Source organism: Platichthys flesus, chromosome 14 (assembly GCF_949316205.1).
Source record: "Platichthys flesus chromosome 14, fPlaFle2.1, whole genome shotgun sequence".
NCBI classification, from domain to species: Eukaryota; Metazoa; Chordata; class Actinopteri; order Pleuronectiformes; family Pleuronectidae; genus Platichthys; species Platichthys flesus.
In genome coordinates, this window is record NC_084958.1 from 1094939 (window position 1) to 1108873 (window position 13935).

At 40.2% G+C, this 13935-nt stretch overlaps 1 protein-coding gene across 1 annotated transcript; it reads right to left on the minus strand.

Moving 5' to 3' along the window:
* Nucleotides 1–1965: 1965 nt before the first annotated feature.
* blvra (biliverdin reductase A) lies at nucleotides 1966–11010 on the minus strand. The gene is made up of 7 exons (XM_062404969.1): nucleotides 10853–11010; nucleotides 6710–6829; nucleotides 5775–5894; nucleotides 5140–5237; nucleotides 4177–4284; nucleotides 3785–3950; nucleotides 1966–2540 (listed from the first exon to the last, which is right to left on the minus strand). The coding sequence occupies exons 2-7, from the start codon at nucleotides 6826–6828 to the stop codon at nucleotides 2285–2287; spliced, it is 867 nt and encodes a 288-aa protein (XP_062260953.1). The 5' UTR covers nucleotide 6829; nucleotides 10853–11010; the 3' UTR covers nucleotides 1966–2284.
* Between the last annotated feature and the right edge of the window lie 2925 nt (nucleotides 11011–13935).

Consider the following 13935-nt stretch of genomic DNA (forward strand, 5'->3'; position numbering starts at 1 on the left):
AAAAGTCACTAATGACCTTTTAATAGCCTCAGATCAGGGACTTGTGTCTGTCCTCGTTCTGTTAGATCTCAGTGCAGCATTCTACACAATTGACCATCAAATTTTATTACAAAGACTCAAACAGTTAATTAACATTAATGGAACCACCCTTAACTGGTTTAAATCGTATTTTTCTGATCGCTCCCAATTCATGCAAATTAATGAGTCATCTGTGTGCACGAAAGTTAACCATGGTGTTCCACAGGGCTCTGTGCTCGGCCCATTTTATTCTCATTATATATGCTTCCGCTAGGAAACATTATCAGGACACACTCGGTAAATTTCCACTGCTATGCGGATGACATCCAGTTATACTTGTCAATAAAACCTGAACAAAGTAATCAATTAACTAAACTTCGAACATGTCTCAAGGACATAAAAACCTTGATGACCCGCAATTTTCTCTTATTAAACTCAGACAAAACAGAGGTTATAATACTTGGCCCCAAACACCTTAGAGATGCATTATCTAATGATATAGCTGCGCTAGATGGCATTGCCCTTCGTTCCAATGAAACAGTCAAGGATTTATCCTTTAATAGTCACTTAAACAAATTTCTAGGACCGTCTTTTTCCACTTGCGTAATATCTCAAAAATTAGACATGTCCTTTCACAAAAAGATGCAGAAAAACTAGTCCACGTCTTTGTTACATCGAGACTGGACTATTGTAATTCATTATTATCAGGCCTCAGCAGTAAATCGTTAAAGACTCTACAGCTTGGCCAAAATGCCGCAGCACGTGTCCTGACGAGAACAAAGAGAAGAGAGCACATTTCTCCAGTATTAGCATCGCTACACTGGCTTCCAGTTAAATCTAGAATAGAATTTAAAATTCTCCTCCTCACCTTCAAGCCCCTAATAATATAGCGCCTTTTTACCTTCAAGAGCTGTTAGTACCTTATAAACCCACTAGAGCACTCCGCTCCCAGAATTCAGGCCTACTTGTTGTCCCTAAAGTCTCTAAAAGTAGAGTAGGAGCCAGAGCTTTTAGCCATCAAGCCCCTCGGATGTGGAATAGGGAGGCAGACACCATCTGTTCGTTTAAGAGTAGGCTCAAAACCTTCCTTTTTGATAAAGCTTATAGTTAGAGCTAATTAGTGCGGCAGAATGTAACTTGTTCTATTTTATGACACATGAAACACAGAGCCTCTCTTTCCAGCTTCTCCTTCCTCTTCTCCATCCCTATCCCTCTTCCCTGGAATCCCTTTGCTTTATCACCCGCAGATCCAGGGCCTCTGTGTCCGCAGCATGGATTGCGGTTTGTGGATCGCGCACAGGGGGTCGCGTTGGTGGATCCTTTTCGGCGGATTCTGACTCATGTGGCTCTAAGGCTACTGTACTAGACAGCATGTTATTTGGGAAATCATGAAATTATTACTGCTTATTAGATCGCCACAGAGCCTCTACCTGGGGTTGTATTTTTTGGGTTGTATGTGTCCATCATTGATCTCTCAGATAGAATATAAAATACCTGCTCTTCCTGGCAAACAGATGATCTGATAGCTGATCATTCAGACAAGTTACCGTATCTCTCCACTACTTTTATAATGATTGGGTTTTTGTGTTGAAACTGCTGCCAATTGTGCCAGTGTTGCAGTGGACTCCATTGTATTGTGTTCCAAATATTCAGCTCAAACAATATTAAGCATTATGCTTTTTGTTACGCTCCCGTCTAGGGTAGGTGGGCAGCATAAAAGTATTAAAATATGGGTTCCCTTCCTGGTCCACAAAACCAGAATCGAAACACTAACTTATGTCACCAAACCCTATACAGTACATGTAGGTCTAACAGCTGTGATAGAGGGAGAGAGATTTGAGAGTTATTATTTGTCTGAGCTGTGATTTCTACTGGATTCACATAACCAGGATCTTCACCTACGCAAACCTGTAATCTAGTTCAATGATTTCCCATTGTTCATTTCAGTAAGTCAGTGAGTGTCGTTTATTGTTTAGTTGTGATTTTATAGTGTACAAGCAATATTTACTGAAAAGAACAGAAAAACATGAAACAAAAGGCAATATATCTGAGGGGGGGGGGTAATAAGTGGGGTTTAGATGATAGAGTGAGTGTAGATGAGGCTGTAGACCTGCTCTACAAGATACTGTGTTTCTAGTCCCAGTATTCTGCAATAAGGCATCCATGTTTTTGAACTAATTATCTCACGTGTGATGATCTAGGGAAACTTAATCTTTTTTTTTTAGATTTCAAGATTTATGCTTATCATAAACTTGATAGTCCTAATTTAACTTTGACAAAGTTGTTGAATCTTCTCTGCCAGCTCCAAGCAGTGTAGGATTCGGACTTTCTCTCTCTGGATCTCCTCAGGACTCACTTGGCCCGCCAGCTTGGCAGAAAAGTGGATCAGGTCCTGCATGAAGAGGCCCACAGACCCTCTGCGTGCAGGGGGGGTTTGGGTTAGAGTGCAGGAGTTAAACTGAAAGTTGATGTTCTTGGCCCTCGGAAGGCCTGGTCCCCGCTCCTCAATCCACGTCAGAGGTCTACAAAGAGAGAGGTGAACTTAAAGATTTTTGACTTAAAGTCCTCATTTAAACCATATGATGATGAATGACTGGTTAATCTAAATAAACTGTAGATTGTGTCTATGAGTTTATTGGTTGCAAGACTCTCATTACTTGCATTAATTGCTTTGCGCCACTACATGATGTAATGCTCTGATTTTATTGTTGTGACGACAACATTCCTACCACATGATCATAACTGGATTTCTGGCCTCTTTTATTTATGGAGATATCCTTGCAAACGTTTTTGGGGATTATATATGTTGACACACGTTTATGCAGTTTTATACTGTAACATAAATAGTGCATTAAAGCTTTACACACTGGGGGCATTTTTCCATCATTATATTTTTAATATAGGTACTGAGTAAATACTGCAGTAATAGTACTAATAATAATAGCAATGCAGTACAAACAGGTTCGCAACTCTTATATTTTGAACTAGGTTGATTTTTCTAAGCTTCCACACTGAATAAAGACATTAAAATAATAGTAATTCATACTACATAACAACTGAGCTCAGACAGGATTCAGATTTCTCTCTGGATCAGTAGGATCCTTTGTATGGTCTTCTGCCTCCTCTGATGAAACTAACAGTAATTCAAACTGGGTTTTGTAGATACCAATGATAAATCATTACGGTTGTGATACCTAAGCAGTGCTAGCACTGAGCACAAAACGATCAATCATAAAAACCGCCCTTTCCTCATTTGAATTTATCTGTGCAAACGTACAGTGAACAGCTTTTTGGAATTACAAAACTCTTTAGAGAAACAATATATTTATATATAAATATATATAATAGATACTTGTGTTTTCAGTAGGAATATGTCACTTTGGGACAGAAGCACTGACATGGTAGCATAGTTAGAAAGACTATATAGAGGGACATTATTAGTTTATTTATGTTTTAATATCCATCCCTTTCTTGTGAACAAGATATCTCATTAATGGCATGACAGCAATTTCTTTAAATTTTGTACAAACGTTCAGTTAGACTCAGAAATGTATTGATCTGATTTTTGTGGTCGACGGTCAAAGGTGTCACTGAACTCATGTTCTTGTGAACTTGAAATAACAGGAACACCAGTCTGGATTTTCATTACATAAGACAAACACAATTTAGTGGTCCAAGGTCAGGGTCACTGTGACCTCACAAAACCCCATTGGCGGAGGCATATAACTACAGGGCACTTATTCTCGTTAAACAAACAGTCTCTCACCGGTTTTCACAAGTCACCAACTTTGCAGTCATCTTGATGCAGTTACTAAAGTCTTCCTCCATGGTTGCTGCAGTCACCGACAACTCACCAAACAAATCAACCAACCAGGTGAGGCGAGCAATGCCGCTGAAGCCTGGAAAACCAAATCCAGGCTTCAGAGATCCGCCTTGAACAAATAAGCAAACATAGTGAAGTATGGTTCTTTGAGCAGGGCAACTCTACAGATCAGAGCAGTGATAATATGACATTTGCTTATACCACTGTATGAAATTACATTTAATCTACTTGGAAATACTATCAAAACCTATATATTTTGAAACTAATCCAAAAACATACTTTTTAGAATATATTTTGCAAAACGTATAGAAGTATCAAAGTAAGGACACTCTTACCTGTGAAATGAAGCGTGCCCTCCTTCAGGACTTTCCCCTCTACTTCTCTCTTCAGTACTTTGTACTCTTCTGTCTGCAGCTCTATGTGCTCCTCATGGAGAACCACTCCTGAGAGAGAGAGAGAGACACACACACACACACACACACACACACACACACACACACACACACACACACACACACACACACACACACACACACACACACACACACACACACACACACACACACACACACACACACACACACACACACACACACACACACACACACACACACACACACACACACACACACACACACACACACACACACAAAATATACTGGGTTTTTAAGTTGACAAAACAAAACGGCCCCTCAGAAACATCCTTTGTACTCCACACAGGTTCGGCGCTGCTGAAACACAAACCCTAAATGAAGTCAACTAGTTAAGCTGCATTCAGTAGTAGGGCCACGCCTCAACCTCAATCTTTTATAACCCTTTGGGCTACATTTACCTAGTCAAACCATTACACCCATTGTCTCAGATTCTGTGACCCACCTTACCCGTCTTCTTGTCTGTTCCTCCCTCATCCTTTCTTAATCAGTTTGCATACATCTTGTGTGTTTCATTGTAGGATGGGTGAAATAATATCCCTACACTTAGTCTGCCTCTGCATTGTCACCAGTGCATCCTCCCAGATTAGCCTTTGAGACAAATCTTCACTTCAACCCCTTCATTCAAAATCCATTCATTTTCATTTCAACCTTTAAATGACAGATATAGTTGAAGCGAGGTCCATGCTAGTGAAAGGAGTACTAACCAAGAGAAGCTGACAGCAATGACCAGACTTAGTGAGAGAACCCCTGAAGCACAAAATTACATATTGTCTGACTTCCACTGCACCTTACTGACAATTACTGCACTGGATCCATCACCAGACAAAACTGTCCCTCCTGATTTACACGTGATTAAAGTTGTACCTTTTTCCAGAGCTAAGTCCCACAAATCCACAGCAGCCTTGTAGTTCAGGGTCATGGGATACTCAACACAGACATGTTTCCCTGCCTGCAGGAAGATTCTGTTGAGAAACGAGGAGTTATCTTAGTCAGCAGAAGGCAGCAGGAATTCTTATGAGAAGCTGCATCATTTTATGGAGGAAAAACACATCTAACCTACAGAAGCAATCTTTGAGGTAATCCGACAGAAATGAAAAACTAGAGCAAGTATGTACTACATATTTAAAATATTTCAACTTAAGTCCTTTGAGTGTATGTATGGCAGAATGGTGGTATTTAACTGCACATGGTTATTGTATGGATTATGGTGATAATGGCAAATGTGAAAATGGAGAAATTAGTCCATTTAAGAATGTGTGAGCTGCTGTATTTTACTTAACCAAGACAACAATATGCTCTCTCTGAGACAACTCTCCACATCATCCCTTAACTGTCAGTAATGTCAGCAAGATGGGAACTGTCCTGTGTTTAAGAGGATGAAAGAAACAACCTACAACACACCTGGGTATAATGTATGATGCCTTCTTTTTTCCAGGCCTGGCCACAAAAGTGCATTTAACACGCCCCCCCTCCTATTTAGTGTAGTTGTCAAACATTACCTGACAATGTCCTCATGAGCTACATTCTCAGTGCAGACGAACGCCGCATGAATGTCTTCTCTGCTCAGAGCCTCTTCCAATGTGATCTGATCTACTCCCTGCTGAGAGTCCAGACTTCTCCTGTTAACAAAAACATCCTGATAGTAACACTGTGCTGTTACCTTCTGACATGTAGAGGAAAATCTGACAGTACTTTGACTATGTGGGTGAGTGACTATACATGTTAAACGGCTGCTTCCCTTTCACATACTGTATGTGGTCAATAGCTTGACTTGAGAAAATCATTTTATATACCTAGAGGTGAGAAAACACCCGAGCTAAAAAGCCAGAAGGAGTTTTTTCATTTCACCTGTACTGTTCACAATGGCGTTATACACATGAATTTAGAATAGTGTGTCAGGGATATTGTGTTTAAGACTTTAAGCTACTTAACTACCCTCAGCTATAGGTTAATTGTGTCTACTAGCTCTAGAAAAAATGGCCAAAGCAGATGTTTGATTGCTGATATGATAAAAAAGGACCATCTAATTAGCTTTTGAGCACGTGAGAGTTGCAGACTAACAAGACTCAGATAAAGAGAACCCAAAAAAGATAATAAGACGTATTCTTAATTCCCCCTCCAATTAATACACAAGAAGTGATTCCAGATATAGCACTAAAAAGTCTCAGCTGTCAATCATATTTGGTCCTGTTTTTATAGCATCCAATAACATATTAAAAACAAACATCTGTGTGATAAAAACAGCCTAAGATGACAGAAACATTCTCGTTATCAGCGCCTCTACTTGGGCACGCTCTCAAGTCCAAAATAGGACAACCAAGTGCAGATCTTGTGTTGCCTTTCCTCACTTGATGCTTCAGGTCATATCCTATCTTATCTTTGGCCAATATTGGCTGTGTTTCTGTGTGTATTTGGGACAGCGTCTGTGAGTTACCTGGATATGAATCCTCTGACACTGAGCTGCTCTGCATGACTGCCAGGCTCTGGAGCTAACATGTCTCTTATCCTCACCCAACCTGCTGTGCCAATTCCAACCACCACAGCTCCAAACATACTGCATGAGAAACAAAGACAAGAGGTTTCAGAGCACTAAAGTCAGTATAGTTGATTGAACAGGATGTGATGAATAGACATTTTAGCTCTTATATCCTTTAAAAAAAATACCATAAACAGATCATTCAACATACTCTCGTAGTCAAATATCAAACAAGTCATTAATACCTAAGAAGAGACATGAATTATATTTATAAATGTTTAGATAATGCACCTATTTTTAACTAGCTAGAAAACCCTTGTAGGTAACAGGAGTTTCTCAGCATCATGGTCTATGTGTTCCGCCTCTTCTAGACATTACATTCTGTTGGATTCACTGTATGTGGTTTGTTTTAAAGGGGACATATTATACTCATTTTACCAGAGTTGATATGGTTCCTTGGGGTCTTAATGAAATGTCTGTGACATATTTTGGTCAAAATACCACAAGGATCATTTAAAACAGCACCCTTTAACCCTGTCTAAAACAGCCCCCCTCAGATTGACATGTTTTGAGTGCCCCTCCCTCCTTCACGAGATACAAGCGCCCAGATTTTAAGCTATCCATTACCTCTGTAGAAATATGGCTACTGGAGGGGAAAATCAATCTTGCAACCATATCGGTTTGAACCAGGCTTCAGGTGGGCCGAAGCCTGGCTGCGAGAGCCCCAGCGCCCCAGCGCAGCCCCGCAGTGGGAGAAGTGGGAGCTGGAGCTGGCGCAGCAGCAGCATCCTTCCACACTGTTGAGTCAACATTTAGAGGTGTTAACAGGTAGGCTTATACCTTCTGCCTACCTGCACAGCGGAATAATAATTCTAATTGATGAACAGATGTGTGTTTCTTTAGCCATCAATCTAGTGGCATTGTTTCTTCTATTGAAGAACTGGTAAGAACAGGTTGCTCTCCGTAAGAGACATGTACAGAGAGTGAGAGGGTGGTAACATTCCCTTATAAGGTAGTGGTGTCATCAGTGACACTTGACTCCATGTCATATGTGGGGCAACAGCGCCTCCTCCTGAACAAATACAGTTACGTGCATTCATACACATCCATTCTCAACACTCCCACTTATGTATGACGTGTGTACTGTACAACTTTAGCATAACCAAATAAACAAAACAAAACAAAAACATGGCATAGTCAAATGTCAACATTTTACACACCAAACATGACTCCTGCAAACTTCCTCAGCTTAAGTCTGGAGGCGGGCTTTGTCATAACATCTGCCACCATGTCGTCTATGGGACAGTAAAGAAGTGACATCTTATCTTCCCCTAAGGTTGATCCATCTAGATATCCGATCAATGGGGATGTGCAGATAGGCTGTTGGTGAGAACGTCTCCCCATAATCTATCTTTGCTCTCTGGCTGTATCCTTTTGCTACAAACCTGGCTTTGTATTGGTCGTGTCTGTCAATGCCACCCTTGATCGAGTATCCCTATCTCTCTCCCACTGTCTTCTTGTCCTCTGGTAACTTAGTCAGGGTAAAGGTCTGGTTGTCCTCTACGGACTTCATCTCCTTGTCCATCGCTTTCTTCCACTTTCCTGATTCAGTTGATGTCATGGCCTATTAAGAAGTCAGAGATACACCGCAAACTGCTCGATAGCAATAATCTATACTAGTGAGTGTACTGTCCTCATCAGTATCTTCCAGAATATAATCTCTCAGATACCCCGGGGGTTTACACTCTCTGGTGGGATATCTCCCACTGTCTGAGGCATGTGACGTGACCATAGAGTGCTTCTCGCCATCATCCTCTTGTGCTGACTGTGGACCATCAGTCTGTACATCTGTGCTCAGTACACTAGTCTGTGGAGTCTCTACACTCTTGTCACAATCTACTTTGGGGTCCAGTCCTAGCTCCTGTGTCTGAGTCTCGTTTTCACAGGTTGTGTCGGTGACAAACTTTACCAGCCTGTGCTTCTGCACTTTCCTAGATAGGCGGGACCGCCCTTGTCATGCCCCACATCAGAGTGAACGGCTTGTACTTCTCTGGTAACCCCCTCATGACTCCGTATCCCCGGGGAGAGGGTGGAGTGTGTTAGCTTGTGTAAGATCTCGAGCTAACGCTAGCCGGGGAGCCTGGCCGACGGAGCCGCGCCGTCTCTCCCCGGAGCCGGTGAGATGATGGTGTGGGGTGGTCCAAGGCCATGATCAAGACTCACTTCATTGGCATGGTTGGAAAATGACATACTTTCTGTCGTTATACCATTCGACGTACTCTAGCGTGTCGCTTCTGACATAGAGGAACCACAACAAATCGCGGGAGTTGTTTCCAAAGTTTTCGGCACGGTAGACATGCCAGATACACAAATTAACATGTAGAAGCATTACAAAAGTGGAATTTTCATTATATGTCCCCTTTAAAGAAAATTAAAAGTCATGAGTAAAGGTTCTAATGTCATCTTCATGTTAAAGACGCCAGTTTATATGCATATCAGGTTATAGGTTCAAACACAGCTGTGGAAAAGCAATTGAAGTCTTGGAGCTTTGGCCTTTGACATAGACATTAGTCAGCTCCAGCTTACTTGCTCAGGGCTCTACGCACGCAGGGACTTAAGTTTGGGTTTGCCAGGGATATGCTATAATAGTTCGTAGTGAGATAGAGTCAGTGGATTGTTGGTCACACTTGAAATTTCTGCACTGTGAAGGACACCAGTTTTTTTAAACGATGAACACAGGCTGAACAGAAGCATTGTTTGCAACATGACGCTGAATAATTATAACGCCGCTGTTTCAGCACCAGAAAGGATGCGATTTTAAAGATCTATTGTGTCAGAGTCTTTGTTCCTCCTCACTCCTGTGCTCACCTTACACTTGAACAATCAACACCAGCAGTGATCACTAGTTATTGAGACAAGCACAGGACTTTGTGTTTGTTTGAAATGCTCTAGAGTTTATAAGATGAAACTGCTGCAAAACACAAGACGCAAGGGTTAGACGTTACACAGTGTTTTATCTTCATTGTTGCAGAAGAAGCGACGCCCCGTTTATTCAGGAACACCAGAGGAGCAGAGACACTTGTTGACCAGCAAAGTAATGCGCCTCATTGCAGTGGCGCTGCTAAGGGGGGGCCAGGTGGGGCCAGGCGGGGCCACCTTGATACAGAAAAGGCTCATATCAGAGTTTGTCATTTTAAGCTTTCGGTGCAGCACACAAGTCTAAACTGAATGAATGTCAAATCAGTGTGGAGAGCACTGACCAGCTTCATTCACTTACTGTTGTAGTCAGATTTTTTTAATGAAAACCTTATTTTGTAAATTAAAGCACACTTGTAATAAGAGTGACAGTCTATAGTCACTTTCTAAATAAAAAGATATTTCATATTTGACTGATTTTATAAACTATTATTTATTGATGAAAAGCAGCCATGTGCAGTGACATGGGAAAGGAAAGAGTATTTAACAATTTCGTGAGTTTGAGGGTAATGAAATAAATTGATAAATAAGTCAGAGATGTTTTACTATATTCAACTTTTTGTTAAAAAAGTATTTTTAATAAACAATTATGATAAGTGCCCTTTTTTTCACTTGAGCCCCTGCCCCCCAAAATGGCTGTGCACGTCCCTGCTTACAATGAACAACACAGAGGTGGGTCCTTTCATAAGTTGATAAAGACTGATTACTTGTTTAAGATTTGTGCAAAGGAGTCTCACACAGGTGCATTAGAAATATACTAAAAAATATTAATACATGTAATTCCTACCAGCTGTAAACAGATGTTTTCCCCATGTTTAGCTAAGTCAATAATATAGGGTTCATGGTCCTTGTATAAGATTTGTGTTCTGTGAAAGGTTGTATAAATAATGTGTGACCCAATGACAAAGTGTGAATAGATGTATAAGAGAAGATCTCTGCCGTGTGGAGAAAGCGATGATGAATATCAAGTGGATCCAGTTTCATTAAGCATGACATAACATTGGGGGGAAAAACAGTTCATGACAGAAACATATGTCATTGCGGAGACTAATACACTGAAACCTTGACCACAGATGTTCAGCCGGAGTGTACGCAGAGAGGAGTGGACTGTGCCACTGCTCTTACCTGCTTTCTGTCGCTGACCCGGAGATTCCAGCTCAGAACACAGATACACCGACAACGAGTTCCTGAGGCGGTGTGGAGCTCTGTCACCGTCGGTCCCAGCATGAGGAGCGGACTACTCCATCGACAGCAGAAAAGTGTTACATAAGGTGCGCTTGCTTTACTGCACGAGTAGTACCGGTCGACTGGAGACAGAGGGGTGGAGTTCCATTTACCACGTGATTGCAGTAATGAGAAGGTCTCAACCACGTTGGAGACCCAGTAGCTCTGAAACTCCAACATTTCAGGGTCTGATGGATTTTATTACGCTGCAAAGGAGAAAACTTTGTGTCAGAAACAGTACGGACTCAGTCTTCATCCTTCCTCACAGTGTTTCTTACATTTACCATCTTTATTGTTTGCAGTTTAGAAGAATATTCTATTGACAAATGGTTCAAGAACGTGCATGTATATAACTGTGTGGTTACACGACTGCATTCATCCTGTACAAACAAAACCTTATACCTTAATCAAAGCCACTAATCCTGCTGGGTTTTTGCCATCACAAAGCTGTTCTAATATCATTCTTACCTTATTTTAATATTTGTTAAAGAAGAGAGCCAGTGTACAAATGGTCTTTACGGTGCCTTTGTAGAAACTTTTACTGTTTGGAGTGCTATAAAAAATTTGACAAAAATTACTTCCATAAGGTGTTCATATTTCAATTAAACCGTTCTCATGGTGATGCAACTGCAAATCATCAAATCATGTGGAAAACCAGTATCACTGTGAAAATGATTATTTCATCAACAAAGAGCCATATTATATTAATCAATATTAATCAATACTGATTTCTTTGTTTTTGTAGCAGTAAACATTTAAAATCTTTATAATGGGTTCTAAATAAAGAAAAAAGATTCTAAGAGAAAAGCAATCCATACACATGCTTCTAAAAGTAGATGACATCATGACAGTGTGAACAGAGATTCATGATATATGTATGAGTGTCTGTCAATATAACTGTATTGAGTCATTTAGCATTGTGAATGTTTTCCCAGCAGACAAACACATAGTGATTCCGTGAACAGTTCAATACTGTAGACACACCCACAGAATTATCAGGGCTGTAATATATAGATAAATACAGCACCTCCTGTTATTCTTACCTTTTCTGTTGAACTCTTAGATATAAATAAGTGTTCAATTATGACACACTTGGTCTACAGACGCACAGAATCCAACATAGGAGGGAGAAAGATAACAGCTACAGTTATATGTAGCTACAGTTATAATGTGTATGTAGCTGGTAGTGAAATGTCCCTCCAGGGCTACTGTAGGGATGGGTAGACCTTAGCATCTAACTACTCCCTGGTTTCTAATTTGTCTGGATGCATATGTTAGCCATACCTTTTTGCATGCAGTCCTTTTTGCTATCCTTGTAGTATCCTTTACTTTCCCCCAAGAAGCTAATAGATATTTTTATCTACCATGCAGTGCTAGTATTGTGTACTGAACTTCTGTTTCCTGTATTTGTTTGTTCAACTGCTACAGGAACGATGTCAAACGTGGGCGTCCAGGTGGTGGTGGGGGGAGTCAAGTACCTGTGTTATCACAGGTACTTTGCACCCCCCATAATCGCATGTTTGGTAGTGGTTCTTTGCACGTCCTTCAAAATATATATTATTGTCCTCAACCATTTGCTTTGCTTTGAATTGTGTGAATAGGTAATGTGAGCGTGGTGAGTACACTGTCCCAGTTTAACTTTGTCCTCTTACTGTCAGTGGCCACAGCCAAATTCCCCATTAGCACTCCCCTTTCCTATGGTAAATTTGCCCTGTTAAGTATTCTATATATATGAATATATATTGCCCTGTTAGGTATTCTATATATATATAGAATACTAGAATATTGTATTCTATATATATATATATATATAGAATACTTAACAGGGCAAATTAACCATAGGAAAGGGGAGTGCTAATTTACAATTAACTCTCTTGTATGGATTAACTTTTCAGTTATAATATAATTTTTAAGTTGTCAGTTGATCTCAGTCCATCTTTTACTGTCATGGGTCATGATCTTTGGGCCTTTAATTAGTTTGATTCAGTATTATGGTATATGGATTTATGTTTTGTATTTATATAGCGCTTTTCTAGTCTTGACGACCACTCAAAGCGCTTTACAGTACAGTTTTACATTCACCCATTCACACACACACACTCATACAGTGCATCTATTCGCAGCACTTTGTTATTCTATGGGGGGGCCATTCAGGGTTCAGCATCTTGGCCAAGGACACTTCGGCATGCAGATGGGTCAGACAATAGCTTTCTAAATAGATAGAAAGCAGAACATCCATTGTGAAATAGTGCATATTTTAGTGCAATAACAAAGTGCAAAAAACTGAACGTCTGTTCAACATATGTAAAGTGAATGAGTATAATTTGGGAAAATATTCGTTATGAATATTATTCAATAACTTCGGTCTCATACTGTATTATGCTCAATGACTTTTTCCCAAACTTGGTGCTGTAGCATAGCCAGCAGGAGATCCTGAATCTGTGACGTGTTTTTGGTGACAATATACAGTATAAGACCGAAGTTATTGAATAATATACAAATATTTCCCAAAATTATGCTCAATTACTTTTTCCCTAAGTTAGTACTGTAGGATAGTCAGACGGACTCCCTGGACCTGTGACATGATTTTGGTGAGAATATACTGTGAGGTTATTGACTATTTTTGTAATATCTCTTTTCGGTGTTGCACTTGTAGGCGGTCCCTGCACACTTGTTTCTCGGCAAGCTGTATATAGACACCAATGTTATGTGTCCATCACGGAAGACGACTCATATTGACGTTAACTGGCCTATTCTATATATATAAATATATATTGCCCTGTTAGGTATTCTATATATATATAGAATACTAGAATATTGTATTATATATAAATATATATATAGAATACTTAACAGGGCAAATTAACCATAGGAAAGGGGAGTGCTAATTTACAATTAACTCTCTTGTATGGATTAACTTTTCAGTTATAATATAATGTTTAAGTTGTCAGTTGATCTCAGTCCATCTTTTACTGTCATGGGTC